This window comes from Folsomia candida, unplaced genomic scaffold (genome assembly GCF_002217175.1).
Source record: "Folsomia candida strain VU population unplaced genomic scaffold, ASM221717v1 Fcan01_Sc003, whole genome shotgun sequence".
Taxonomy (NCBI): Eukaryota; Metazoa; Arthropoda; class Collembola; order Entomobryomorpha; family Isotomidae; genus Folsomia; species Folsomia candida.
The window spans coordinates 13,080,827-13,107,396 of record NW_019091195.1 but is presented as its reverse complement, the minus strand read 5'-3'; the positions used below and the strand labels follow the sequence as shown (position 1 = coordinate 13,107,396).

Below are 26,570 nucleotides of genomic sequence, written 5' to 3'. Positions count from 1 at the left end.
CATGAAATACCAATCTCTATAAGCGAAGCTACATCAGTCATCCATGGGATTGGATATCTCCTTGCCCCAACAACCTCACCGCCAATTCTACAAAATAAACCGCATTGTATATAGCTGAACGTGTGATTTTTGCAAATTGCTAAATAAATTAAAGAACGAGTGCAAATTACAATATATTTTGAGATACAAGAGAATGCGTCCTAAGGTGATTGCCAACTGTACCAGAGCCCTGGTGAAGGGTGGTGCACATCGTGGAATCCGCGTAGGATCTAGACCCTTGTCACATTTTCGAAATGTGCGTGTCCTTTTTGGAAAGTCGTATGGACACTGTGAAGTCGTCTTCGAGCCTGGCACCAAAGTCTATGCACAGGTGAAGAGTGGTTTATTGAACGGAGAGCGTATCAAGATTTAATTACTAATTGTGTAGCCTTAACTTTTGCAACAGGTGTCTGCAACAATTGGCGAACCAATGGATTCTAGACCTGGAGAAGGAGTTTTCACCGTCTCAGTATGGGTTTCACCTGCAGGTATTTATTGTCATTCAATATATTTAAACTCTAATAGGTGGAGATCACCAAATATGGCCTCGTTCGTTTTCATTTTAACTGTTGCATTATAGCGACGGGGGAAATGGTTGGAAGTTCACAAAAACCAGCACTCATAGCTCGAACAATTGAAAGATTATTCAAGGACAACAAAGCTGTAGACTTAGAATCACTATGTATCAGATTTGGAGAAAAAGTGAGTGTTACTGCTGTTCCTCAAAGTTGATCTCAAAGCTACTAAAGCTAGGAATAAAGGCAGCAGTAAATTGTATCTTGTATTAATTATTGGTTGATGAATTTACAGGCATGGATTTTACGAGCTGATATTCATGTTATTGATATGAACGGATGTCTGCAAGAGTCTGCTACACTTGCTGTTTTGGGAGCTCTTTTAACTTTTCGTCGCCCAAATGCTTATATGGATCCAGATACGAACGAGTTAGTCGTGGAAGCCATTCAAGAATCAACACCTATTAAATTGCATCTATTTCACTATCCTGTTTTAACTTCATTCGCATTATGCAACGGAATTTTATTGGCGGAACCAAATCATGAGGAGGAAGAGGTATGTGGTTAAAGTTTGAGTATTACTACTCAAGAGTAGTTATACGAGTATATGCGGAAATAAGTCAACCCTTATCCCCATTGTTTGTTTATCTACAGATATTCCCTGGCAAATTGGTTATTGGCTTAAATGATAGCAAGGAATTATGCTACTTACACACCACTAACATAATCGCAGAGGACATTTTACTAGAAGCAACAAAACTTGCACAAGTAAAATGTGTTGAGCGTGCCAACCTGATGAAGGAATTATCCGGGGCCTATATCACCGATCGGGATATTCCTCTGTATCTTAGGGCTCCTGGTGTCCGCACTACTGGGACAATTATCAACATTACAGATGCCGAAGCAAAATTACCGAGTATAAGCACGATAAGCAATTTAATTAGTCCATCATCACCCCGGAGCAGCTCTGCAAAGGATAAGAAATCATCAACAAGAATCCAAATTGTTCCTAAAACTGCTAGTATCACAGTTTTAGAGGAGATGGTTTTATAATTTCGAATATACTTTTTTATCTTCATACATGAGCTACTCATTAAACCTAAATATTTCTACAAAATACTTTTACTAAGTCAAACATTACTTTTATCTGAAACTAATGATCTAATTATGGTTTTTGCATTTATATTATTGATTATAGTTTATCACCTACAGCATTCTTGCATAATTATTTAAGTACATCTTGGCACTTCTTTTGTATCATAGAACACAGTTCAACGTAAGAACTGACAACAAGGCATCGCGTTAGGTATGCGTACAACAAGTCATCCTTCACTCTTAGAATTACCCATGCAAAAAATTGTTTTGTTGTGGAGGACCTTCCTCAACAAAAAATTGTTTTGTTTCTCACATTCACCTCACTGACTATGTATATTCACATGGCAGATAATTGCTACGTGTATTCTGGAATTATGAGAAATAGCTAAATTATGAAAAGTAATGCGTAAATGCAAACATGAATTTATTATTGATTGTGCGTGTTGCAATACTATCATTATTTTGTTGGCAAATTCCATGAGGAATAGTAATCCATCAAAGAAACGTATTAAATGATGATTCATTGTCAATAGTTGAGCCGACTTCATCAATTGGTCAATTCATCTCTCCCTTCTTACACGCATATAAATATATGTGCAAATGTACACTGGAAATCCAGCAAAACTATGCAAGATATTTGTGATATACATGTGTATGTGAGACACGAAATTTATTGGTTTGGTAGATGTGACGTGAGAATAACCAGATATAAATAATATGAAAGTATTTATCGTGCATTTTTATATTAAAGGTTTCAAGTTTCTTCAGTAATAGTATATCCGTAAAATTAAAGCATATTGCAAAATTGACCACGATTTGTTCAAGATTCGCAATCATTTGCATAGCAAAACTGGTCAAATGCAGAATTATGGTGAACCAGCCAGTCATGCTAAGATAACATAATGTGGGAATGTACTCCAGCAGGACACACAGAAGTTGATATGCACATGTGCAGTTATCTGTGTAATAAATAAATGCTAAACATAAAGTCGTCTTATTACACACAATCTGCAAATAAGCTCTTGAGCAAAGATCATGTTGTACATATCTGTGTAGCTTATTTATTTCTGCTCCTTCTGCCTGGTATTTTCCTAACCAGATTTCTCAACAAGAACGAAAGGATAATATGCGACAACTTTATTATCACAAGCACATGCATAAATAAAATATAATCCTGCTACAGAGTATACCATGGAATTGGATACCACACGAGCGAGTGAACAACAGAATCAAGGTGGACATAGATGCGATGGTGCTTATTAGTGTTAGAGTGAATAATAAGTCCTTAGTCTGTACTATTATTATTACTTGATAAACAGTTTTTCTTAAGTTTAGTCCAGCAGTCTAACTCCAACCTTGAGAACGCAAGAACAGCTTTGGTCACATCTTCCAAACCATTCATTCAAGACCAGTGCGAACAGTCGGTCTCACATTCAGTGATAAGTCCACTCCAATTTCAACAGGCTGTGGAGGATTAAACCTCAGATCATAAGATTTATTTCCTTCTTATAAAATCATTTTTCTGATAGGCGTCTCTGACTCGGAGACAAAAAAGTGAGACTAACAAATTATCACGTAAAATTAACAAACTGATTATTGCAGAGAAACAAATGTACACATGTATTTAACCCTAGTGTAACCTCAAAACCAACACTCGCAACAAAGTGAATCTGGTCAAACGTTCAACAATAGAAGACATTACTTTTTATACTTTTTACCTGTTACATAATCTCATCCTTAGCACTAAATACACTTGCAGAAGCGAATATACCAACTACCAATTTGTCACTACATATAGGGCATCAAACGATCGAGGTGAGATTACCATTAAACTATGTATTGTATTATATAATAGTTGCCTAAAGTTATCACTTCATTATAATTATAGTGCATTATAAAATGGAACTTACTTACTTTGATCTAAATTTTCAATTTTTTTCAACATATTTTTCCAAACAATTTTTATAATAATTTGGGTTTCCCAATAAGTTCGCCACAAGGCGAAGCGTAATCAAATTATTAGACTAGACAATTGTCGCCATTGGTATAACGGGAGTTCAAATGAGTGTGCAATTCAATTCATCCAAAGGATTCTTATGCATAGCAAAAAGGAAGGGCGATGCTGTGTTATACTGGATTCATCCAGCCCACTTTATGTATGGTGTCATTGGTCTCTGAAGTTTATTAGTGGAATAAATTAGTGAAGATAAGTCCGCTAAGTACAACGAGTTGAATATTTAACTCTTTGTTGTAGCTTGCTAGCTTATGATAACATCACACAGCAGTCTCAAAAGGATGCTTTAGCACTTCCAGTTGAAGTGGATTAACGTGTTTTTTTTTGCTATGAAGTAAAACAATTATAACAGAAATTCAACAGTGAAAATAGATATGTAATATTCAAACTTGTGTACTTGTGTTTGTTATCCTGTCGCTGGGAGGCAAAATAAGGTACTGTCATGCATCTTACAGTGCAGTATATGTATACGTACATATGCACACATGCATGTACATAGATACATATATTGCACAATAATAATATTGAATAAGGTCTGCAGGTAGAAGATTCGAGATCCCGTTGGAGTTTAAAGTTGTTGCCATCTGCTTGAAAGCAGTCCCAGTGACATTGTATTGTCCGGGCGCCGGTTTGCTTACATGAAGAAGAAGCAACATTCAGAAAAACCTGTTCTACAGAAAAGATAAAATAACGCGAGATAAAATAATTCAGACTAGCAACAAAAAATGCCAGAGCAAGACAAGGTCGTAAATTGTTTGCTCATTTTTAAATCTATTTACATTAAATTTTAACCGGTGATGATACCTAGAACTCACCCTTTTGAACCTGCATACGTTCAACCCAACAGCTCCATCGTAATGTGTAACAAGTTGTGAGTTAGCAAAGTGAGATGACACACTCAATTATTGGATTATGTTCTAAAATTATACACATTTAATGTATAATTTCGGATTTGTATGTTGGGTTTGATTTACCTCAGACATATGACTTTCTTATTATTGAGAAGTATTTAGTAAGGCGTATGTACTAACTTTAGGTAATTTAATTATGATAATAGATGTACATATTCCAGAACATTGGGTAGATCCATAATAGTACGAGATATGCTATTACCAGCAGCAGCATGACTCACAAGAGAGTTTATTAATGTCTTAAACTTTGAAATTGCTTTTATCTTATCTGTGAACAACAAATTTGTTTTTCTTATTTACTTTGTTAATCCTGTGGCATTTTTGTGGCAACACTGAAACTGGCAAGAACTCGATTGACATTGAAACTGTTCCATAGATTTGTTGACCATATTGACATATGCACGTATTAATACTTACGCATTGAATAAGAATAAGAATAAAGCTAAAGTTGGGAAATTGTTGTTCTATTCCCAACTTACCCTTACCGAGTGTGTTAATCAAGAGTGTGAAAAGACTAACAACTATTTTTATTTTTATTGGCAGAACTAGACGTAAAATCAATCAAAGCTGATTCCACTAATTCAAATCGTGACCAGGCACAGCCTCCTGGCTCTTAAAACGGAAATCGGCACGGATTTGACACTCTTGGTTCATGCAAAGGCTAACATGCATCCCGATAGTAACGACAACACCAGAAACCAATCAGGCTACATTTCCTTCAAGCAAAGAAAACCACTTGGTAAGTGGAATTGTTCATCATGCAATTTTAAAACCACAAAGTTTGAAGTTTGTACCTCAACTTTTACGTCATCTAAATTATTTTGTATGAATACAGCTACAAGGAAGGAGGAGGTGGCGTCAATCAGAACAAAGTTCCCAACAAAAATCCCTGTGATCGTGGAAAGGTACCATAAAGAAAATTCTCTGCCACCACTCGACAAGACTAAATTTCTTGTCCCCCAAGAAATAACAATGTCTCAGTTCATTACAATAATCAGGTACATTGTGATAAGCAGTAATATTGATTTATTTTTGCTATACGTATTTAATTAATAATTAATAGCCATCCATTTACATGCAAATGTTCGTTTACACACACAGGAATCGCCTCCAACTCAACTCACAGCAAGCCCTGTACCTCTTGGTTAGTAACAGGAATTTGGCCTCTTTATCTCGACCTTTGACCCAAGTCTACCGAGATTATAGGGACGAAGATGGATTTCTTTATGTTACTTATGCGTCACAAGAAGTGTTTGGATAAACTTAATGTCATTTGTCCATGCTATTACATACCAATATTTGGCGAAAAGACGGATAAGGACGAAATATCTGTATTTATTATTATTATTACTCAAGACTTGAGCAGCATCCTTATATATATATTAATATTGCACGCATCATATTTGTAAATATTTAACTCAGTTTTTGGCCAGAAGCAAGTATAACAATGGAACAAGCGAAATGTGACATCATCACGAGGCGCCTCGTGACTGAGATAACAAAAACTTGGTTTTTGAAATAGGATCTGACAAAATGTGATTAATATCCATAAGATATTGATTAGAATGCCACTAATTTATATGACCCAGAATAAATATTATTTCTTTAATGATACCTAACATTACCGGCTGAATGCATGCGTATGAAGAACTTGATATCTTGTCATTTTTCTAGTTTTCTCACGATGAATGGAATATCATGGCCAAAGTTTAAGTTTTAAGTTATATACTTGTTTGTAAAGGTAATTAATTGTAAAATATAAAGCCAGTGTATTTAACCAATAAAGTGCTTATGTGCAGGTTTGGAAAACTATTCATCCTATTATTTTGCATCTCACAATTGTGCATACTTTTGAAGGAGAAAGTCTGCGGAGTTAACGTTAAGGTGAGACTTTGATTGAGGTGGAGAAAGTGGTCAGTCTCAGAGTCGCATCTCACCTCGGTGCAACTTGTTTGCGGGATGAAGATCCACCGGCTCAGATCGAGAGTTGCACTTTCTCCCCGTTCTCTACTGAACTAGTAAATAAGCCATTTAATCAAGCAAACCAAGTTTAACTAGGGTTAGGTAACCATTATTAACTTTAATTGTTGTTGTTACATGGTCCTCGTCTGTATATTTCACACGTGTAGAAGAAATATCTAGTCTGATGATGGGGACGAGTTGTCCCTTGAACAAAGTGCTGAGGAGACAAAACCTAGTCGAGCTGTCACCCAAGAGCCTCAATTGTAAATGTCAAAGGATTCGCTACCTTCGAAGGTCTCTGCACACCTCAACCACGTCCCTCTATTCCGACAAGAGCCCTGATACGGACTCCTTAAAATTCCAAACGCAGCAATTCACACCCGACAGAATTAGAAATTTTAGCATTATTGCACACATAGACCATGGAAAAAGCACTTTGGCAGACAGGTTAATAAATACGAATATACACAGGTTACAAAAATTCGAAAATTAACAAGTTCTATTTTATTCATTGTTTATGCCAACAATCACAGGCTGTTAGAATTTACAGGTACTTACGCTTTACTTGATTAATAGAATATAGATATTTATTATGCATGCGTAATAAATTATTTGATATTTTTGCTATGTGTCAGGTACAATACCCAAGTCAGTCGACAATAAACAAATTCTGGACAAGCTACAAGTGGAGAAAGAACGAGGGATCACAGTTAAAGGTTAGCAAGACGTTATGGTCATGCGTCTTAGGTAATCTTAGTATTAGAAATGCATTTATTTACAAAAATATATTCTTTTATACATGTTATTTTAGCTCAAAGTGCAAGCATGGTGTACGAGTCGGGTGGGGTTCAGTATTTGCTCAACCTTATTGATACGCCCGGTCATGTCGATTTCAGTTGGGAAGTGTCAAGATCTCTCGGAGCATGCGATGGTGTCATCCTAGTCGTTGATGCAAATCAAGGAGTGCAGGTTATATTATTATTATAATATAATATATTATAATGTACATATTATGAACATTATGTACTACCTCCTATGTACTTTATTTACATTCATTAATTATTGTTTTATTGTAACAGGCTCAAACTGTGGCCAACTTTTATTTAGCATTTTCCAGGAATCTCCCTATTATTCCTATATTAAACAAAATCGACTTGAAAAATGCAAACCCGGAAAGAGTGATTGAGCAATTAAATGGGTTATTTGAAATTAAAGGAAGCGATGTACTAAGAATATCTGCTAAAATGGGTATTGGAATTCAAGACGTATTGGAAGCTGTTGTGCACAAAATACCATCGCCAAAAAGTATAACCTTTATTTATTTACTCTTAGCTACTTTTGAAATCTTGATGAAAATATTTCGACGGATATGATTGATTGATTCTTATTATAGGTGATCGTAATTTACCAACAAGGGCTTTAATAGTAGACTCCTGGTATGATCGATACAAGGGGGCTGCGTTACTAATTAATATGAAGGATGGAAACTTTAAATTAGGACAAAATGTCGCTTTATCACAATCTGGAAAAGAATACGAAATCAAGGAAATTGGTGTACTTAGGCCAAACTTAGTTTTGGTGGATAGGCTGTGAGTGATTCGTTGATCAATTTTAATGAACTTCAACTACAATAAATTTTGTTACAGATACGCAGGTCAAGTTGGATACGTCTACTGCAGTATGCGTAGTGTCAAGGAAGCTTTCATTGGCGGGACCTTACACAACAAAGGGGCCAAAGTCAAACCTTTGGATGGATTTGTCGCAGCGAAGCCCATGGTGTACGCCGGAGTTTACCCAATGGATCAAAGTGAACATCCAACTCTTCGAAATGCATTAGAAAAATTATTGCTAAATGATGCTAGCGTTGAATGCAAGCTCGAGAGCAGGTTAAATATTGCGCATAATTACATGACAGTCCGTATTTCTCAATTTTGAACATATTATTATTATTAAATATATTTATTCATGTTTAGCCAAGCATTGGGAAATGGTTGGAGATTGGGATTTCTAGGAGTCCTACACATGGATGTCTTTAATCAACGGTTAGAACAGGAATACGGAGCACAAGTGGTACTAACTGCACCAAATGTTCCAATAAAAAGTATATAATTAAATTTTTATAAGTAAATAATATATATTATTATATATATTATTATAATATTATTTTATTATTTGTATTATAAAAGTCAAAATCAAAGGTGCAAAAAATATCAAGGATTATGGAGGCGAGATCATTTCTATAAACAATCCCTGCAATTTGCCTGAACAAAATATAATTGTTGAAATGTATGAACCATTTGTGTTGGGGACAATAATAACGCCAGGTATTAATATCAAATATTAATGATTATGTGTGGTGATGTAGTTGAACTATTTTTGTCAATCCAATACAGATGTCTATCTTGGAGATATCATATCTTTGTGCATGGAAAGAAGAGGAATTCAACGCGAGACTAAAAGTTTTGATTCTGAAAGAATTATAGTGACATTCAAATTACCATTAGTGGAAATAGTGGTAGACTTTTACGATAAGCTGAAATCTATGACGTCAGGATATGCTAGTTTTGACTATGAAGAAATTGGATATGAACCGTCTGTTATGACAAAAGTATAATTTTTTCACCATGCTTTCCAAAAAAAACGTTTTCTCTCATTACGCTCAATTTTATTTCAGCTAAACATAATGCTAAATGGCAACCTCGTTGAAGAAATGACCACGATTACGCATAAATCAAAAGCACGTGATATTGGGAAATCAATATGCAATAAATTGAAAGAAACAATTCCTCAGCACCAGTTTCAGGTAATTTGTTAGATACTGATATCTCAACCTATCGGACTTTAATGTCTGCTCTTTAGATCGCTATTCAGGCTGCCGTGGGAGGAAAAGTTGTGGCACGTGAAGATATTAAAGCTCTACGGAAGGATGTTGCTGCTAAATTGGTAGGAATAATACCTCACTTTCTTGAATTAATAATTCAATACCATTAACTTTAACTTATTTTTTACAGTATGGAGGCGATAGAACTAGGCGTGATAAGCTACTGAAAAGACAAAAAGAAGGAAAGCAGAGGATGAAAATGGTTGGAAAAATAGAAATGCCTAGAGAAACATTCATCAAAGTTTTAGAGAGATGAAATCGCTTACAGATAGGATTTGACAATTTATCTAATAGGAACATGACTGGTTTTTATATATTTAGATTATTATTACATGAAATGAATTGTATAATGACGAAAAAAGATAATAAATAAAAGAACTGAGGAAATACATGCAAAGATTGCATTACGACTTTTATCGTCCTTCATGGAGTAATCACTACATGGAACTGAAGAAGCTGCGCTTGTAAGATATTGGTATTTCATGTAATCACTAGTCTCACATTTTGCCTTTTCAACCACCGCACCGCCAGTGAAATCGTTAGGATTCCTAACTTAGGAAATACGATCACACGATCTTGTTGTTTTTGTTTCGGAAGAAAACTTATTGTCCTCAACAAATTGTTGCATTATTCTAATTTCGTAGTTCTGCAGTAAGTAGGATATATTTTCCGCAGTAACTTTATTATTTATCAATTGTACTTCATAGAGGTAGGTAAAATGGAACCAACGGAACAGAATTTGTTGGTTGTGGTGATGGACGTAAATCCGGCTCAAAAATATGTGAGGAGTGACATCAAATCATTTTTCCATGTCGTTGATTCCGTCCTCACATTTTGCAACGCACATCTCATGCTCCATGCGGACAATAAGGTCTGCATTATTGCATCTCACGTCAACCAAAGGTCAGTTTAATCATTATTTAAGCTTGACACAACTTGTTTCGTTCATTAAAATATTATTATTTTTGTTTCCAATTGAATTTTCAAAATGCCTTTGTATTTTTATTTACAGTCATTTTCTTTATCCATTGGAGATCAGGCCTGGCCAGCAGAGCAAAGTGACGAGGCAGACAGATGGCCAGCACGAAGTATTCTTAGAATTGGAGCGTTGTGTTCGGAACCAAATAAAAAGGTTAATCATGGACGAATCGTTTGGAAAATTTGACTCCTCTGCAGCCGTGATTGGGGCAAACACTGCGACCTGTTTGGCCAGTTCTTTGAGCAGAGCATTGTGCTACATTCATAGGTATGATTTGTTGATTGCTGGTTTTTACCAATTATCAACAATTACTACTACGAGTTTAGTTTTCGACGACGATTGTGGTTTAATATAAGCTTCTCATTGAATAATCTAGGAAAGACAAAGAAACTCGACCAGGGGAGAAACTAAATTCTAGAATTTTGGTGGTCTCTGGCAGCTCAGAATCAACTGCACAGTATATGGCTTTTATGAATGTATTTTTTACTGCACAAAAACAGGCAAGGAATAAGCTTCTACTTTGTTTCATAATTTTGTTGAAGTCGTTGTTATTTAGTGATATTATATTGTTTCGTGTTTAGGGTGTCATAATTGATGCTTGTGTATTGGGATCTTATGCAACGCTTTTAAGTCAAGGGGCGGATATCACAGGAGGAATTAATTTACGCCCCCCACACATATCCGGATTGCTACAATACTTAATGGTATTATTACTTGTATTTATTCATTATTCGTGAAACACTGTTGACATAAGTAATGAATTAAGGACACAATTTATATATTCTTTACAAATCATGTGACAGTGGGTGTTCCTTCCTGATGTAACTTTAAGAAAACAATTGGCCCTTCCACCACCGGATCCTGTAGATTATAGGGCCGCATGTTTTTGTCACAGGCAACTAATAGACCAAGGACACGTTTGCAGCGTTTGCCTATCAAGTATTGTTGTTGTTTCTCATAATTTAAGTTGATTATGTTTTGCATCCATACATATTATAATAATACACTACATCAGCTAATTGTATTGAGTTGTAATTCTACAAGGGTTGTTATTTTATCTTTACAGTATTCTGCAAATTCAGTCCAATTTGTACAACATGCAAGTAAGATTTGCAAAACTTGAAGATATAAAATAATATGATCTTTTAATATTATTGTTGATAATGCTTTACTGATTATTATTTTAGTGCTGTTTTTAAAGCCCCTCCAATGGTTTTGCCAAAAGCAAAGAAAAAGCGGCCTGCTGCTGGAAACATATAATACTTCAAAACCGTAGACAATTAATTATTTGCTCTTCTTATCTTTACAAACATTTTATACTTTTGAATATCATTAAAAAATGTGGTTTGTTTGCCATCATACTTCATATCATACTCACACAAAAGTTGTATTTAAGCGACAGAATTGCATACACAAATCAGATCGGGTATATATCTGCGTCTTCATGCTCATCACGATTGCTATATACATGGAAGCCGGAAATCCGAGTCGAAAATGTTTCAGCATGCATATTTGATGCAAAGTGCCAAAACTTGCAATTATCCGTAATTGAGTTGAAAATCAATCTTAGGATAGAAAGAATGGAACAACAGCCCCGTCTCGTATTATTATCTACTTCTAAAAGTTTCATATGGATTGTCATTCTTGCACTTTTTGCATGTACACATAGAGTGACTCGTTCAATCTATAATTTGATGTATTTTTAGTACAGAGCAGTTGATATAGTATGCACAGAATCCGAAGAATCCAATCTGTTGTGTTGGGTTGTAACTATGCAAATGTATAGCTTATACCATGGGACGATTTTACAAGCATAAGGAAAACTATGCACGGTTTAGAGAAGGCGACGACGAGGAGATGGTACAGACAGAGTACGGATAGATAAAGATGACTTGGTCTTGTAGTGTAGAAATCATCATTTGAGAAAGTGCTCGAAGTGGAGTTGTTTCACTTCGTTTCCCAACTCAATCGGGAATGTCAGAGGAGCAGAGTCGTCGTCTTCGTCGTCGTCGTCGCCGTCGTCGTCCATGACATGAATGAATAAAAAACTGTTTGGCTAATTTTAGCTCTGAACCAGTTTCTAATTGTAAGATTTACTCCGTTTGTCTGCTGCTTGCTCATCCCCACAAACCAACACATGAGACGAGATTGAAGTTTCTTACCGGAACGGACATCTTATTGGCAATATACAGTATTGCACTAGTAAACTAGTACAACCTATACTTTCACTTCATTAAACATGGATTTAGATACATTTCCACCCCGATTTGTTTGTTAGTGTATTACAAAAAAAATCCGTTTAACTGCACAAATCAAACAATTTTTGTACTTTCTCTTTTCTATTCGCGAACGACAAATCCTAGCTTAAATTTTCTACACCAATCTTTCATTACAATTGTTTGTATTTACCGTACTGAAAGAATTTAGTTGAACTCGTAGTAAACGAATCTTGACCCTGAATCCCCAGCAGAGGATTCTCATTGAAATAAAAAAAAACTTTCTAGAATTGCATTGGTATATGTAATAGAAACACATTATGGAGTGGTTTAAGAAATATTGAAATAAAAGGAAAAGTGCGTAGAAGGATTTCATAGTAGTGAATCGAGTTTGTACCTGGTGAAAGTTAATTACGCTACCCATCGCCCTTTGCCACTAATAATGGGTGGAAAAGATCCACTTTGCCCATTAGGATTTCATCCCCAAGTTCGATGGCCTACTCGATGCAAACGATGTTTTCGGTATGCATGATACATACATGACACACATATTATTGCTGGGCTTCACCTGAATGCCAACTTGGAGCACATGCAGGTGTGGTTAGCATAATGAACCAATTGAATTTTGCAGTGAATTCAAGGAACACACCGTTGCTAACGATGCTTGTCTTCGTGCGCGCTCCCTTGACCCAGAGGGACGGGCGGCGTTCGACGAGCCTTCTTCGAGGTCCAGAACCCCTTCACTGGCATCCAGCCCATCTTCATCGATGGACGACAGTAGCAGGGACTACAGCTCACCCTACTCGTCCATCTCGTCCGTAGCTCTGAATAGGTGCGTAATGGGAATAATAATGAACGTAATAATACGGAGGAATAACATAGACAAGGGAATTCGATAGTGAGTCGAGATTTTTCACTTATACACGTATCCGTAATTTCGATTATTCCAGACTGACCAAGTATCGGGAAGGTGAGACAAATCAGAAGTCTGGCATGTCCGTTGTTAGCGAGACTCTTACACTACCCTCTGGTAAAGAAATGTTTGAAGAATACGATTCTCATTATTACAATCCCCTATCCGAGTTATGTGCATTAAGCAATTAACTCGTACTTCGTTTCTAATTAATTTGGTTTATTTTGATAGGGGATGGTCCCTTGTTGCGACGAAGAAGGACTACAGATCTCACCGATATAATCCCTGATGACACGACAAATCAATCAGAAACGTACACAGTTAGGCTTAGAAAGACGCCAAGTTTCGGTTCATCCGGGGACGAGTCACCTTCTCCAGACTCCCCTTCGCCAAGCTCTTCGCCCAAGCCTAGAAATTCTCCCAACCTTAAACTTTCTTTACCAGATGATAAGCTTCCGAATAACGAGAGGAAGAACGATGACGTTCAGCTGCCGGAAGTCAAACCTAAAAAGAAGAAGAAAAGACTGCTCATCCAAGGAGTTCAAGAGGTCACTTCCTTGACACCCCCGGATTCAAACAGTTCGAACGATGGAGAATCCCCAAATGAAGAATCGGCTGACGTTGCTTTCATTATTCAGGTAAGTATATGTTTTATTTATGATAAAATATGTTGTTTGAAACGTCTATTTTGTCAGTTTGAAATTATATTGGGATTCTATCCAATTGGGAGATTTTATGTTTATCGGCTCCTCCATCGTCCATTCGTGATAGTTGACGTCATCCGCTGAGTCGATTATTATTATAGTGTGGGTCCTGAAAATGTATTAAATAAGCCATGAATATTTGTAATACTAAAGATGGATAAAAATTCAAATTATTATCTCTTATATAAATTAAATATATACCGGGTTCCGTAGTTCGCCTTTTCAGGCGTGGTAACAAATACGGAAGTCAGCTCAGAAACCGGGTTTATAATACCAGCATCACGAGCCTGCTTATCAATTTGAGCATCCGGATAATGCCTAGACAATTATCATTATTTGATTAATTATCAGACCCATGAAATTTTTGACACAATTATAATTTAGGATCAGGATAGTGGCAATTGACGTGCTTTGTGTCATCAACAGTGACTTGAGTAAATTAATTACTTCGTGGCAGATTTCAAAAATTTTAAGAGGTTTCCTTTAAGTGTCTCATTTCCTTCTCGCGTTGCAGGGTCAGAATTTATGTGTGAGTTTATAATTTCTTCAAATTCTCGACATCCTAGATATGAAATAATTTGATTAAACATTTCTATTTAGACACAGAGATAACGTTGAAGGTTAAAATTCAAGTTGAAATGTACTGGTAACAAATTAAATACCGCACTTACCATCCGTAACTTTGCAGAAAGGAGAGTCGTAAACGCTATTGCCAAAGGCATAGAACTGACTTTCACCTTCATTGCTCAGGGTTCTTGGTCCACTTTCTGATCCATTCGTAAAATAGGTTACGTCAAATGAGGCTTTCAAGCTGGACGAGGAGGACTCGGGCAAGGTTTGCCTAAGATAATTATGAACGAACAACCGTTAACTAAATATACACACATACATATATAAAATGTAAATATTTACATTACAAACTGTATAGAGCGGATGTCAGTTAAAAAATAGTATTTAATTAAATAGTTTATTTAACTTGCACTCTTTAATTATTGAGAAAAAAAATCAGTCGGTCGAAACGCACCAAATGTTGGCAAATTCTTCTGAATTCTTTTTCTCAATTTTCTTTTACAGTTTTGAGACAGAACAGAACAGAGCTTGAATGCTCACTTTTTATTATTTGTACATAGCAATACCTCGCGTACCTTTCTTGCTGTTGACCGCTTTCCGACTTTTGTAAGTCTATTGTGACCAAATTAAACAATCCAAATTGTTTTCGAATGTCGGCTTGGTATAAATTGTTGCAATACGTCCACCCTCGTAAAGCTGGGGAAGATCTCAAGAATCTAAAATAATTAATAAGTCCTTTTATAATTAATAAGAACATGTCATCCTGCCCCAATCCATGTAGGAGAGAAAGTCAAGCCCGTTTCGTTGTCGTTTGAAGTTTGTCAGTCAGTCGGCCGGTTTCTCTCCCCCCAGTGCATAATAATAATATTTTTGTGATAAAAAAAGACTGAACGATGGATAAGTCTACATATAAGGATCAGGTAAGACTCAATCTGTTTAAATGTTGTTGATGAGCAATAAAACAATACAATAAAATGTATTGTTTTATAGGAAAATCCTGCCCCTGTAAAACGCGTCAGGATATTAGTCGATATTCCCGTGTCAACCGCGCCATTCAATTCAATGACCTGGACCAATTCTCAAGGGGAACAAGTGGAATTAAATGGTAAGTGTAAATTACACTGTGCAATGTGTATAAACAAAGTTATTTAGTAACATAATAATAATAATGTGGTATTTTTTAGTGTTGCAAATGGAGGATGAGTCGTTACCAACTCCATCAACCTCGTCAACTCAAAAGATAAAGTTGGACTCTATCCTCCGAGCCGTGCTGTTCGGGATGATGGAAAATAGTGGATATACGGGGGGGATGTCAGATTTCTGGGGAAGCGATGAGCAAAAGAATCTCACTAACGGCTGGGCGACCCACGTTAAGAAATCCAAAACAGACACGGAGAAATTCACCCCCATCCAAATATTTTACAAGGAGATTAAGGTGGCGATGCAAGTTGTAGATGGTCTGTTGCGAGTGGTCAAGATGGAGAAAGTTGGACACGAGTGGAAGTTCAATGGGTGGGCAGGACGCAACCAAAAATGCAGTTTGTCAGCATGCATTTCTAAATGTTCGGTAATTGAAAACATGTTTATTAATAAATACGATCAATTGTATAATTGTATAAATGTTTGTATTAAACAGGTTGGCAAGTTTTGCGACGCCCATGCCCCCAGACAAAGCCTGTTAATTCAGGACATGAGAGCTACTCCCCCTATCCTGGCGTTATTAAATCCTTCCGCCACAACCACCCCTTACACTGATAGTAAGATCCGACAGAAGTTGGATGAATGCGGGATTAAGAAAATAAGAGGAGGAAAAGAAATTGAAGGGGGGACGGAAATACATGATCTAAACATCCAGCTCTATGACTATGTTGTAAAGAAGAGAACCGACAGGGAGGAGACTTTTTTCCAAATAATTGGACGCTGGTCGTTTCAGGACGACAACAACAAAGTCCAGAATTCAGTATTTGTGAGTATTTTACACATAATTAATAGTTGAGTATATATACTCTATATATTTTATATATACAGAGTATATAATTTACAGTTGGGTGTGTCATTGTTGGTGATGCTAAAGGGAGGTGCTTCTCTACTCAACTCGAAAATACTATTTCGTGCTGCTGACCTCGCCTGGGTCAAGTCATTTTTAAACGAAAATTGGGTCACATTCAACAAAGGAGAAGAACTTGCCGATGGATCGACTAATCCTCCAGGTGTATCAGGAGAAATCAATCGTTCTCTCCCATATGTCTACCTTGGACGTAACGATGAAGCAGAATTTTACGTTGGGGTGCAAAACCAAATTTCCTTAAAGTGCTCTGGGACTAAATCTCCATACCATTACAAGTTGAAGGAGGAAACGGGGATGGACCGCTTTGAAGAGGATGAAGACATGCCAATTTTTCAAAGTCCCATTCCAACGTTGCTGCAACATACAAAGAGTGTCACAAAAAGGAGTAAATTTAGCCCAGAAGAAGAAGATGAATTTCTCAAAATGGAAAATGCTGCCAATAACTATGAAACACTTGCCCACTCTGCTATAAAGATAGGAGAAATGGTTGGCCAGACCTATAAGGGTGCTCTAGTGAAGGGAACTCATAAACAAATGACTCATATTGATGGTGCTATTAATATTGATGATCTCAAATGTATTTATGCTTTTTTGTTTGAAACCAATCTGGTCATTAGTGAGGGTAGTCAGTTGGAGAAAGGTCAGGATCAGAAAGTTGTTATGAATTTTGTTGTTTAATTGTTTTATCGTATGTCGCATACTCGTACTTTCTCAGATGAATTAATAAAATGATATACATGTAGAAAGATCAAAATATCAAATGTCATACCCGGTAACAAGTTCTCCTCTAGATTTGAGTTTGATAGCTGGTGGTTTGCTCATAATATTGAGCAAAATTGCCAACTTCCCAGTTTTTGTTATTCCCAGCCATGTTCCTCCCTCAAGACAATCTTGTCCTAAATGCAGATTTAAAGCTATCAGGCTCAGTTAATTATTTTAAGAGTGCTGAGTAGTTAATAGACGTTTCTCAACCAGCAAGAATAGTTGGGTCAGAATCCCAAAAGTTTGCTGTCTTGGTTGGTCTCAAATAAGATTCGTCACGATTCGATGCAATGACCAGTTTTAATCTTGGAAATGATGAGTTTGCTAGCGTGCCTCCTTCTTTGGCGACGTAGAGAAACAGGATGCACATTTTGAGATGGAGGTCTAAAACAGACAATGGCGACCAATTAATAGCGTAAAATAATTAAGTAACATTTTTGTTTAATTATTTTGTGCATATTTAGGTCAAGAGCACGACCAAAAAGAAAAAGGTCGATGATGACGATGAGACAATGAGCATGACCACTGCTACAGATACTACGGAGACAACCCTAGTGGACCTGAATGAAACTGTGACCGGTGGTCTCAGCTCTTGGGAGGTTGAAGAAATGAAAACTGAAGGTATGGAGTGCATTGTGTGATAAGTTATGATGACAGGAAGGTGATTAAACTAAATTGTCTGTCTGTAATTTACCCCACAGTGAAACGCTTACGAGACAAATGTGATAAATTGGAGAAGGAGAAAGCTGAAATTCTAGCCAGACGCGTTGCAAGTCTAGATGCTCCTCGAGCTCAAGTGAGAACTTGTCGTAATGTATTTTGCTTATCGCTTTTCAAATTTCAATGGAGATACATACGTGGGTTTATAAAGTATCGAGTTCACCTTGCGCTCACTGAGAAGTTCAACTGCATTCACATGATCAAAATAACTAGATTACCTGTTATCGGGCAAACCAATAAACGAATAAACGTTTCATTGTCTGCTAAAATGTGTACTTAAGAGGCATCAATCATGAATTTAATTTAAACAATGCATTCTCCATTTTTCTAGTCAAGTGAATATGTAAAACTACAACAAAAAGTGAACCAATTAACCAGTATCAATGAGGACTTGAAGGATGAACAGAAGCATTTGGAAACGAGAGTTCGAGAATTAGAGGTCGATTTGTCCAACCGACCCACCTCCGATTTCATGCAGGTTTGCAGTAATCTGTAATATTCGAGATAATACTTTTATGAATGCAACATGATCTGGGCACATGTACGATGATTTATTTAACCATTTGCTTTCCATGATTGCAGCGGTCGATTGCAGAAATGAGGTCGAAATTATCCCAAGCTGAATCACAAGTGGACCAACTCCAAGAAGAAAAAAGAGATGCAATTAAACAAATGCGTGATATGCAAGAAGAATTTGAAGAAATGCAAGACGGTTTTAGAGAGGAACAAGCTGAAGAGTTTGCCTCTTTAAAAACTCACCATCGGTAAGTAGTCGTCTCACTATGTTAAATATTACGTCTTAATTTTCGTCATAATTTCATACTTTGGCATAAACGAAGAGATGGAAAATCCTAAACACAATTAACAAAGTGTCAAAAAAATTCAGGCTATTGCAGTTTAAACTCAGAAAGGTTGAAAAACGGGGGGAACAACTCGAAGCAGAGAAGAAAGAATTGGAACAGCGTTTAGAAGCGTCCTCCAACTCTATCAAGATGACTAAACTTGAAGAGGAATTGAAAAAAGCAAAGCTAGAGAATGAACGTCTGAAATCCAACAAAGATACTCTGGGGGTCTCCGGACTCAAAAAGAAAAGTCCCGTCTTAACAAAAGCTCCTTCTGGGGAGGTAACTAATTAATCAAATTACACTCAACTATTTATGTATAGCTAGCTGATTGATTGACTTGCCGCATATATGCACATTAACGCAATGTATAAAATAAATTTATTACGAACTCCAGAGTGTTGAACCCCCCATGCCTTCAGATTTTGACCCGCACAAAACATTACGAGACCTTCAGAGTGCCCTAGAACGAGAGTCAGATTCACGTGAACAACTGAAATTTGCTGAGGAAGAATCTGGAACGTTGAGACAAAAGGTGATCATTACACACGAATCTATGTGATTCCTAAATTCCTGGGCATATATGTTGTATGATTGTCTCTAAGTTTTTTTGTAATTGTAACCACAGATCAGTAGGATTGAGGATGAAAATGAGTCCCTGTTAATTCAAATTAAAAAGATGTCAGCCAAGTCAAGAACAGATCTTAACAAAGGGAGAGTTGAAACGGGCAGACTTGGGCATCCCACCAATTCTGTTGACAACAATGATAAATTAGATGCGAGCGAGTTGAAATTGCAGCTCGAATTAAACGAACAGGTTCATCTGCATAAATTCATAGTATAAACTATACTTAATTGCTGTTAATTAATCCATCTAGGAATCGAAAATTTTAAGGAAAAAAGTCGAAGACCTGGAAAAGTCTAATTCTAAACTAGTGAAAGACTTACAAAAAGCAGAGGACAGGGTTCAAAAGGAACTTTCTTCTCCAGTAACAAAATCAAAGGTACACGCGCACATATTATTTATTTTTCATACTAAAATCCGATTACGGACGCTTGCTTTAGAACGTGGATGAGGTTTCTCTACTACGAAGAAAGATAATTGAAAAGGAACGGGAAATTGAACGTTTACAGACTGAAATGCTTTCTGTAACGACAAAAAACAAAGGGAAAATGATAAACGCAAAGTGAGATAGCCCGAAATCTTCATGATTAAGTTATTGCAGTCTGATTAACTGTTTTAAACTGGATGACATGTATGCTAAAGGTCTGCTGAGGAGACACATGTGCGTTTGGATGCAGAAACAAAGGCAGAACTACGGAAAGTACAAGACGAATTTTTGCGATTGAAGACTGAATCAGAGAAACAAAGAACTGCACTGGAGAGTGAATTGGCAAAAACACATCAAGAAGTTGACAAGCATCAACTGAATCTGCAACACATGGGAGAATCTAATAAACTATTATTGGAACAAATCGAAGGTTTGAAGAGGGATGTTAGATCAGTGAAACAGCACTATGAATCAGTTCAGGAGGAATTTGTAATCAAGAATTCGCAACTATCATCACAAAAGGAAGGCATGGAAAGGTAAAAAAAAGTTTATCGAAACCCATACATACATACATTCATTCATACTAAAATGCAATTTCTTAATAATTGGATATCGATTTCAGTGATATAGAAAAACTGAGGAGAGAATATGACACTATCGATAGAGAGCTGCGAGCTCTACGGGAAACGTTCAATAATCGTCAGGACACGTGGATAAAAGAAAAGCTCGGACTCGAGGTAGATAACAAACATAACTTGCACATATTTATTTGTATAACTTCGTGTGGCTTTTGACATGCTTTACTCTTGATTGAATGGGTAAATGTATAAATGTATATATTTTTGATAGCAAAAACTTCGGGATGTTGAGAATAGCTCCAAAAAGCTCATAAACATGACAGGCGACAGAGATGCTACTAAATTGAAAACACTCCTCAAGCAACAGCAAAATGATTTGGACACAAAAACTCGAGAATTAGGGGATAGTCAAGAACGAATCATTCAATTGCAAAAAGATGTATGCATACATAAATAAATTATGGTATTACGTAGTGAGATTAATTATGTAAATTATTGATTTAATTATTCAGAATGAAGAGCTTAAAAGACAGTTAGATGACTTTGATAAGGTTGCCCAAGTTCAACTAAGAAGTTTGTCAACAGATTCATCCCGGAAGTCTGACAAGGATATCAAATCATTACAAGAAAAGTAACTTTCTATTCGTTTAAAAAAATAAAATGCTGTGCGATTTTCAGGAATATGGCTAACGATCGAACGGGTATGATTTAGATTGACGGCGGAAGAGAAGCATCACAAAAATGAAGTTGCACAAATGAAACTGCGTCAAGATCAACAACTTGCGGTGAAAAATGAGGAAATTTCATCAGTTCAATCGCAACTGAGTAGAGCCAAACGAGAGAGGGATACATATCGACAAATGGTAGATTCTGCACAGAGGGCAATCTCGGAGCTAAAATCGCGTGGGTCTGGGTCGAAGGGGTCAGTCACAGCCATGGATGAAGCCTCGACAGGGGCTCAAGCTGCGATGAAAGCCCTTCAGGACAGAATCGCCTCTTTGGAAGATGATCTTGCTGAAGCACGTCGAGACACGTCACATGTTAAAACCGAAATGGTCACCGAAAAATCACAGTGGGAGATGCAAATAGGAGAGATGCAACAAAAGATTAATGAAGTACAGACATTTGCTCACGAGTGTTTTTACCTATATTAAAGCCTGGACCATTCAGACTTTGAATTTTAGAATATGTAAGATTCACTTGCTGTAAACTGCTTACTTATTTTCAGTTGGAAGAGGAGAAGCTGCTTAGCGGAAGCGGTAGAATCAGGGGTTCTGGTGCATTAAGTAGGACACGACTTGAACTAGCGTGGCAAAAAGAACGCGAAGAGCAACAAAGGAGACTCAAAGAAGCAACAACATTGGCAAGGGACCTGAAAACGACGCTACTAGAGGTAAACAATAATGTGTTCAGAAATTTACAGAGCAAATTAGCGTACAATAAAAACCTATTTAATCAAATTTCCCATTGCAGATTGAACGGGAACGAGACAGGGAACGGGTAGACGCAAAACGCCGAGTGGAGCAACTGAAAGGTGAATTGAAAAATGATTTATTATGTTTTTAAAATTATTTCGTGCTATTTAATATGATAAACATAAATTTATTTATACAAGTAACAATGAATTGCATTTTTTATTTAAGCAACGATGGAAGAAGAGCAAGAAGAAATAAAGCGTAAAGTAGGAGAGAGTCAGTGCGATCTTCTTGAGCTACGAGATGCTCATGCAAAACTCAGGACTGCGAATGAAAAGTTGAGAAAGGATCGAGAAAAGCTTGAAACTGCAAGAGAATTACAAATTAAGAAAGAGCTCGAATCTCGTAAAGTTCGATTAGAACGTGAGAAAATGTTGGATCAACTAATGAGTCGTGTAAAACTATTAAATCCAACCTCATCGAACTCCAATCTTGCTCAACAACCACCGAAACTCAGTTTTGCCGAAGTTTTACATTTTCTTCAAAATATCAAGTCGCTTACAGAGCCGGAAGACTTGACAAATCCGAGAGAACAGCGACGCTCTCATTTCAAAAAAGCTTCTTCACTGGGTACAAATATTTATAATGAATACTGCATAATTATGTATAAGTTCATCCATCAGTCATCAGTGTTTATGACCCGATTGCATATGCGTAGGAGAGGATAGTCAAGACTTGCCGAGGTCACGAGAAAGTTTGCAGTCGATGCCAGGAGGGTCGTACGGGTTGAGTGACAATTATGGGGCTGCAGGACGGTCTCAAAGACAATACGTGGGCTCAAGTTCTTCCTCGACGCTAACTCTGCCTTCCCGTGCTCGAACACCGGGGCCTTCGATGCCAAGTTCAAATGGATCGGGGAGAGGGATTCGGAGCAATGCCAGCGATTCCGGCGGCTCATCATCTGCCGCTATGTTAAATCCCCGTGGAAGTTTGTATAGGAAGGCATTGTCCTTGGAACAGACCATGTCCATGCCGGACGAACAGGTACATAAAATAATGTATTGTAAATTACTCATTGCGCTCAAGAAAAATAATAATCAGGTAATCGAATGTACAGAAAATATGGAAAGGAAATTCAGACGCTGGTAGCGGCTCTAGTCTTGCATCAAACGATGACCAATATTCGCGAGGATCAAGCATGGAAAGGTATTCAATATCGTTCGAAAGGACTTTTAGTTTATTATTGCTCAAATTTAAACTAATTTTTCCATTACATTATAACTTATCAATCTTATCTTAGGACATCCATAAAAAGTGATAAGCCCAAAGGACTGGTGGGGAAGATGAAGAAATTTGTAAAATCTAAGAGCATTGAAGAACAACCCTCGAATACAGCTCTGAAAGTAGTTCGAGCTGGCGTACAAGTGAGTTTCTCACAATTGTCAGTTGTAAAATAATAATTATGCTTCATACACATCAACACATGCGTCTTTTTATGAATAATTGGGCCTTGTTTTAATGCACATACCATAACCAAGCATACAATACTTACTTGTTGCAAATCATATCAATATTAAATTGTACGGCTTTCTAGGCGGCAGGTGTGGGATCAAATGCTGGTTCAGATTTGTCCATAAATTCAGATGCCGGTGAAAAGGAATCGAAAGGAACGCTCAAAGACAAGATGAAAGGCATGTTCAAAAGAAGTTCTCGGTCTCCCAGGTATGCGTAACATTCAATAAACACATGCATACATAGCGAATATAATTTGGCATGTTTTTTAATACCAGCGTTGAACGGAAGGGTGCACCGACATTGCTGATCCAGCCAAAACAGGGCCGTGAGCCTACGCCACAGCGAGACGCACGAGAAGGAACGCCTGGGAGCTCAACTCAACGCCCACTCATGCCTTCAGCACAGCGACCGCTAATGCCTTCATCCACCAAAAATGTCCCAAGATAAAGTTCTAACAATAAGTTAACACAAATCCTCGGCAATGAATATTTGTGAACAGACAAACAACTGATGAGTACAGTCATTCTTTATTACCGTTTACTGTGGTATTATTAATCTCCAAGCAATTCCTTTATGTTACAATCTAGCCGTACTTTCTTATAGGTATAGAAAAACACAAAATAGGAAAGGCAACCTCGATGTGAGAAAATGATGTACACTTTATTGTACTCATATCCTAAAATTTCATGTAATAGCCTTGTTGAATTTTAATTTTAGATACACGGTAATATGGTATAAATGATTGTTAAGAGCGTACATACTTTCTCAACATTTTTTCGGAACAACCAAGACAATACTCCTTTAATTCTGTAACTTAAATATTAAAAGTAAGATTTCCAACACGGAATAAAGTCCATTTACAAAATTATAAATGAAAAACCTTCACTTTTTTGGTGCTAATGACACCAAAGTGCTAATGAGTGTGATAAACAGAGTTTTAAAACAAAACGCATGCTTCCATATTTTGCATCCAAAGATAAATTTAATTATGTAGGTAGCTCCACCCACTATTAATTTACAGCATTTCTTTTGGTCTGTATTGGCAAATATAGCTTAAATTCTGCAGGAAGTTCATCCTCTGAATATAATCGGTCAGAAAAGTAGACTCGTCGAACTCTACAATTTGCATGGATTTGCACTCTTAAGGTTTCCATATAGTTTGAACCATATGCCCTGCAAAGAAATCAGGATTATGCTTAGCTTAACTGGATAATGAATTTAAAATCAGCATTATGTGCATTTTTATGTGTACCTCCTGGTAAAGTCGCTGAGATTAAATTGAATCTAAAAGGCAACCAAATAACAAAAAATACACTATTGTTGCTTGTGTAGTTTATATACAACACATACCTGATTCCATCCATCATCCAACCTCATTGGCATAGTGCATATAAAAGGCTTTACCCTAGTTGTTGACTGGTAATTTGATGCTCGAAACCGTCTACGGACATTCTTATCATCCAATACCTATGTAAAAAAATCAGGACCTAAAATATGTGCAAGTTTGCATACCTTACAACGTGTAACTAAATTCTGTGATTGTCGTACCTGAACTTCAAAACTGAAATATTTTTTCATGTTTTTAACTATCATGACCTACAAAAAATTATTTTATTTAGTATTGCTACCTCGCATGCCTATTAATTTTTTGATAGATTAATGAAATTTGTTGTATACCAGAAAAGGTAACTTTATGCCAAGGGTTTTCTTGGGATCAGCAGGGCATGTTATGTACCTAATGAAACAATTATATAAATAATGGTAAGTCGTTGACCTTTTTACATGCAGAAGAGCTGGCTTGCTCCATCACTCCCTTGTCTCTTCCATATGTTACATGTTAACTTACGTTGTACTAACATTTGTTCCGACTATTTCCAGTACGAGGGATTGGATATCATTGTCTGTGATTCTTTTTATGTGCCCATTTCGAACCTGCCAATAACAATCATGTCGCATTATACCTGCTTTTACGAAAATACAACAGTCTAATTTAAAATGATACCTGCTTATCCCAAATTTGCAGAGGCTTAGAACCAATGCTGTACAAAATGGAAAGGAAACCACTTTGAAAAGTGTTTTTGAACATCTCACTTCAGTTTGCAACCCCGTTTTATGCCTTACGACTGCTGCTGTATAATAAGAATAAATATAACAATAATTTGCAATTATAGACCAATGATCTTATTGACGAAGTTCTAATTGGAACGATCAAATTTAAACTATGAGCTCCTTAGTAGATATGCATTTATTTATTTGAGGACCTTAGAAATGGCAAATGGTTAGAGACTTGGAGACTTGTATGGTCTTGGTCAAAACTGATTACTACAGAATTGCCCAACAACCCAAATTCAACATAAACGGGAACAACAGACAATCACGAGTAACGAAAGCCTAAAAATATATGCTGTTCACTGTTGTGTTTGTCATATTAAATCGATACTTATCGACGTTTTGATAGTCTGAAAGTCTCATAGTGAACGTGTGCATCTTAAATTCATCATATATACACAAAATTTTCCATTCAAACTGTACACATTCAAACCATTTAAAATTGAGTGAAGCTCTAAATAAGCAATTTCTTTAATCTACAGTTTTAAATTTATTTAAACTAAATATTGGATTTGATTTTTTTAATCATAAGAAGTACAGAGCTCGTTTTATTTACCTTCGTATACTCAACGGTCCCGAGTAGTTGCTTTCCAATTTTCTGAATCCTAGTTTTGAAGTACAACCAAAACTGCTTCTTTTTTAATGTGCCTTATTTTAAAATAATTGTCAACAAATTTTAGCAAGCGAATTAAACCGAACTTGCTACTAAC

At 36.6% G+C, this 26,570-nt stretch overlaps 8 protein-coding genes across 14 annotated transcripts; 6 read left to right on the top strand and 2 right to left on the bottom strand.

Annotated features, from left to right (window-relative positions):
* The first annotated feature begins 74 nt into the window (after positions 1 to 74).
* On the top strand, positions 75 to 1,673 carry LOC110846595 (exosome complex component rrp45). Its single transcript, XM_022093402.2, has 5 exons — positions 75 to 370; positions 446 to 527; positions 620 to 741; positions 850 to 1,110; positions 1,209 to 1,673. The coding sequence occupies exons 1-5, from the start codon at positions 194 to 196 to the stop codon at positions 1,605 to 1,607; spliced, it is 1,041 nt and encodes a 346-aa protein (XP_021949094.1). The 5' UTR covers positions 75 to 193; the 3' UTR covers positions 1,608 to 1,673.
* Positions 1,674 to 2,789: 1,116 nt separating this feature from the next.
* LOC110847547 (microtubule-associated proteins 1A/1B light chain 3C) lies at positions 2,790 to 6,386 on the top strand. Of its 2 annotated transcripts, none has more exons than XM_022094503.2 (4): positions 2,790 to 3,464; positions 5,118 to 5,313; positions 5,410 to 5,572; positions 5,676 to 6,386. In XM_022094503.2, the coding sequence occupies exons 2-4, from the start codon at positions 5,241 to 5,243 to the stop codon at positions 5,833 to 5,835; spliced, it is 396 nt and encodes a 131-aa protein (XP_021950195.1). In that variant the 5' UTR covers positions 2,790 to 3,464; positions 5,118 to 5,240; the 3' UTR covers positions 5,836 to 6,386. The 2 variants fall into 2 exon arrangements, with proteins under 2 accessions (XP_021950195.1, XP_021950196.1); XM_022094504.2 differs by lacking the exon at positions 2,790 to 3,464 and adding an exon at positions 4,289 to 4,406.
* Positions 6,387 to 6,549: 163 nt separating this feature from the next.
* On the top strand, positions 6,550 to 9,814 carry LOC110846050 (translation factor Guf1, mitochondrial). The gene is made up of 13 exons (XM_022092663.2): positions 6,550 to 6,983; positions 7,070 to 7,086; positions 7,172 to 7,252; positions 7,348 to 7,505; positions 7,616 to 7,841; positions 7,930 to 8,125; positions 8,183 to 8,422; positions 8,510 to 8,637; positions 8,723 to 8,860; positions 8,930 to 9,144; positions 9,211 to 9,339; positions 9,396 to 9,479; positions 9,548 to 9,814. The coding sequence occupies exons 1-13, from the start codon at positions 6,721 to 6,723 to the stop codon at positions 9,671 to 9,673; spliced, it is 2,001 nt and encodes a 666-aa protein (XP_021948355.1). The 5' UTR covers positions 6,550 to 6,720; the 3' UTR covers positions 9,674 to 9,814.
* A 115-nt stretch (positions 9,815 to 9,929) lies between these two features.
* Positions 9,930 to 11,769, top strand: LOC110846386 (general transcription factor IIH subunit 3). Of its 2 annotated transcripts, XM_022093115.2 has the most exons (8): positions 9,930 to 10,068; positions 10,125 to 10,320; positions 10,430 to 10,663; positions 10,773 to 10,896; positions 10,978 to 11,100; positions 11,200 to 11,335; positions 11,463 to 11,499; positions 11,584 to 11,769. In XM_022093115.2, the coding sequence occupies exons 2-8, from the start codon at positions 10,136 to 10,138 to the stop codon at positions 11,654 to 11,656; spliced, it is 912 nt and encodes a 303-aa protein (XP_021948807.1). In that variant the 5' UTR covers positions 9,930 to 10,068; positions 10,125 to 10,135; the 3' UTR covers positions 11,657 to 11,769. The 2 variants fall into 2 exon arrangements, with proteins under 2 accessions (XP_021948807.1, XP_021948806.1); XM_022093114.2 differs by having other exon boundaries at positions 9,962 to 10,320.
* Positions 11,770 to 12,485: 716 nt separating this feature from the next.
* Positions 12,486 to 24,619, top strand: LOC110845756 (myosin-11). 3 transcript variants are annotated; one of them, XM_022092250.2, is made up of 26 exons: positions 12,524 to 13,134; positions 13,244 to 13,444; positions 13,563 to 13,642; positions 13,757 to 14,163; positions 18,094 to 18,250; positions 18,331 to 18,425; positions 18,681 to 18,827; positions 18,932 to 19,113; positions 19,236 to 19,473; positions 19,589 to 19,726; positions 19,820 to 20,008; positions 20,070 to 20,195; positions 20,257 to 20,378; positions 20,459 to 20,779; positions 20,866 to 20,980; positions 21,093 to 21,260; positions 21,334 to 21,452; positions 21,534 to 21,936; positions 22,050 to 22,214; positions 22,295 to 22,355; positions 22,465 to 22,866; positions 22,955 to 23,280; positions 23,354 to 23,442; positions 23,537 to 23,660; positions 23,831 to 23,958; positions 24,027 to 24,619. In XM_022092250.2, the coding sequence occupies exons 1-26, from the start codon at positions 13,055 to 13,057 to the stop codon at positions 24,196 to 24,198; spliced, it is 4,755 nt and encodes a 1,584-aa protein (XP_021947942.1). In that variant the 5' UTR covers positions 12,524 to 13,054; the 3' UTR covers positions 24,199 to 24,619. The 3 variants fall into 3 exon arrangements, 2 of the variants coding, with proteins under 2 accessions (XP_021947942.1, XP_021947943.1); XR_004834402.1 differs by lacking the exons at positions 23,831 to 23,958; positions 24,027 to 24,619 and having other exon boundaries at positions 12,486 to 13,134; positions 23,338 to 23,442; XM_022092251.2 differs by lacking the exons at positions 12,524 to 13,134; positions 13,244 to 13,444; positions 13,563 to 13,642; positions 13,757 to 14,163 and adding an exon at positions 17,871 to 18,011.
* LOC118432959 (transport and Golgi organization protein 2 homolog) lies at positions 14,153 to 18,013 on the bottom strand. The gene is made up of 7 exons (XM_035849792.1): positions 17,840 to 18,013; positions 17,637 to 17,763; positions 15,366 to 15,515; positions 14,901 to 15,070; positions 14,677 to 14,791; positions 14,431 to 14,547; positions 14,153 to 14,338 (listed from the first exon to the last, which is right to left on the bottom strand). Exons 1-7 carry the CDS (start codon positions 17,997 to 17,999, stop codon positions 14,209 to 14,211), a joined length of 969 nt encoding a protein of 322 aa, XP_035705685.1. The 5' UTR covers positions 18,000 to 18,013; the 3' UTR covers positions 14,153 to 14,208.
* LOC110845760 lies at positions 15,513 to 17,621 on the top strand. Of its 2 annotated transcripts, none has more exons than XM_035849791.1 (5): positions 15,513 to 15,719; positions 15,790 to 15,904; positions 15,984 to 16,366; positions 16,436 to 16,765; positions 16,874 to 17,621. In XM_035849791.1, the coding sequence occupies exons 1-5, from the start codon at positions 15,693 to 15,695 to the stop codon at positions 17,543 to 17,545; spliced, it is 1,527 nt and encodes a 508-aa protein (XP_035705684.1). In that variant the 5' UTR covers positions 15,513 to 15,692; the 3' UTR covers positions 17,546 to 17,621. The 2 variants fall into 2 exon arrangements, with proteins under 2 accessions (XP_035705684.1, XP_021947946.1); XM_022092254.2 differs by having other exon boundaries at positions 16,844 to 17,621.
* Positions 24,238 to 26,566, bottom strand: LOC110845761 (cilia- and flagella-associated protein 20). Of its 2 annotated transcripts, none has more exons than XM_022092256.2 (8): positions 26,417 to 26,566; positions 25,754 to 25,880; positions 25,598 to 25,683; positions 25,429 to 25,486; positions 25,300 to 25,347; positions 25,102 to 25,218; positions 25,004 to 25,035; positions 24,238 to 24,924 (listed from the first exon to the last, which is right to left on the bottom strand). In XM_022092256.2, exons 2-8 carry the CDS (start codon positions 25,835 to 25,837, stop codon positions 24,762 to 24,764), a joined length of 588 nt encoding a protein of 195 aa, XP_021947948.1. In that variant the 5' UTR covers positions 25,838 to 25,880; positions 26,417 to 26,566; the 3' UTR covers positions 24,238 to 24,761. The 2 variants fall into 2 exon arrangements, with proteins under 2 accessions (XP_021947948.1, XP_021947950.1); XM_022092258.2 differs by having other exon boundaries at positions 25,754 to 25,877; positions 26,417 to 26,553.
* Positions 26,567 to 26,570: the final 4 nt, after the last annotated feature.

Excerpts from the sequence above, each read along its gene's own strand:
- LOC110845756 (XM_022092250.2), top strand. The coding sequence starts at position 13,055 with ATGGGTGGAAAAGATCCACTTTGCCCATTAGGATTTCATCCCCAAGTT. Across the intron at positions 18,828-18,931 it reads CCACCTCCGATTTCATGCAG|CGGTCGATTGCAGAAATGAG; the intron begins GTTTGCAGTAAT and ends CCATGATTGCAG. Across the intron at positions 19,114-19,235 it reads TCTTTAAAAACTCACCATCG|GCTATTGCAGTTTAAACTCA; the intron begins GTAAGTAGTCGT and ends AAAAAAATTCAG.
- LOC118432959 (XM_035849792.1), bottom strand. The coding sequence starts at position 17,999 with ATGTGCATCCTGTTTCTCTACGTCGCCAAAGAAGGAGGCACGCTAGCA. Across the intron at positions 15,071-15,365 it reads CAGCAAGAAAGGTACGCGAG|GCAAACCTTGCCCGAGTCCT; the intron begins GTATTGCTATGT and ends TAATTATCTTAG. Across the intron at positions 14,792-14,900 it reads TTTCTGCAAAGTTACGGATG|GATGTCGAGAATTTGAAGAA; the intron begins GTAAGTGCGGTA and ends TTTCATATCTAG.
- LOC110845761 (XM_022092256.2), bottom strand. The coding sequence starts at position 25,837 with ATGTTCAAAAACACTTTTCAAAGTGGTTTCCTTTCCATTTTGTACAGC. Across the intron at positions 25,487-25,597 it reads GGAACAAATGTTAGTACAAC|GTACATAACATGCCCTGCTG; the intron begins GTAAGTTAACAT and ends TTGTTTCATTAG. Across the intron at positions 25,036-25,101 it reads TGGATGATGGATGGAATCAG|ATTCAATTTAATCTCAGCGA; the intron begins GTATGTGTTGTA and ends GTTGCCTTTTAG.
- LOC110846050 (XM_022092663.2), top strand. The coding sequence starts at position 6,721 with ATGATGGGGACGAGTTGTCCCTTGAACAAAGTGCTGAGGAGACAAAAC. Across the intron at positions 8,423-8,509 it reads GAATGCAAGCTCGAGAGCAG|CCAAGCATTGGGAAATGGTT; the intron begins GTTAAATATTGC and ends ATTCATGTTTAG. Across the intron at positions 9,145-9,210 it reads AACCGTCTGTTATGACAAAA|CTAAACATAATGCTAAATGG; the intron begins GTATAATTTTTT and ends ATTTTATTTCAG.
- LOC110847547 (XM_022094503.2), top strand. The coding sequence starts at position 5,241 with ATGCATCCCGATAGTAACGACAACACCAGAAACCAATCAGGCTACATT. Across the intron at positions 5,314-5,409 it reads CAAGCAAAGAAAACCACTTG|CTACAAGGAAGGAGGAGGTG; the intron begins GTAAGTGGAATT and ends GTATGAATACAG. Across the intron at positions 5,573-5,675 it reads CAGTTCATTACAATAATCAG|GAATCGCCTCCAACTCAACT; the intron begins GTACATTGTGAT and ends TTACACACACAG.
- LOC110846595 (XM_022093402.2), top strand. The coding sequence starts at position 194 with ATGCGTCCTAAGGTGATTGCCAACTGTACCAGAGCCCTGGTGAAGGGT. Across the intron at positions 371-445 it reads GCACCAAAGTCTATGCACAG|GTGTCTGCAACAATTGGCGA; the intron begins GTGAAGAGTGGT and ends CTTTTGCAACAG. Across the intron at positions 528-619 it reads AGTATGGGTTTCACCTGCAG|CGACGGGGGAAATGGTTGGA; the intron begins GTATTTATTGTC and ends GTTGCATTATAG.
- LOC110846386 (XM_022093115.2), top strand. The coding sequence starts at position 10,136 with ATGGAACCAACGGAACAGAATTTGTTGGTTGTGGTGATGGACGTAAAT. Across the intron at positions 10,664-10,772 it reads GCATTGTGCTACATTCATAG|GAAAGACAAAGAAACTCGAC; the intron begins GTATGATTTGTT and ends TGAATAATCTAG. Across the intron at positions 10,897-10,977 it reads TTTTTACTGCACAAAAACAG|GGTGTCATAATTGATGCTTG; the intron begins GCAAGGAATAAG and ends TTTCGTGTTTAG.
- LOC110845760 (XM_022092254.2), top strand. The coding sequence starts at position 15,693 with ATGGATAAGTCTACATATAAGGATCAG. Across the intron at positions 15,905-15,983 it reads GGAACAAGTGGAATTAAATG|TGTTGCAAATGGAGGATGAG; the intron begins GTAAGTGTAAAT and ends GGTATTTTTTAG. Across the intron at positions 16,367-16,435 it reads CATGCATTTCTAAATGTTCG|GTTGGCAAGTTTTGCGACGC; the intron begins GTAATTGAAAAC and ends TGTATTAAACAG.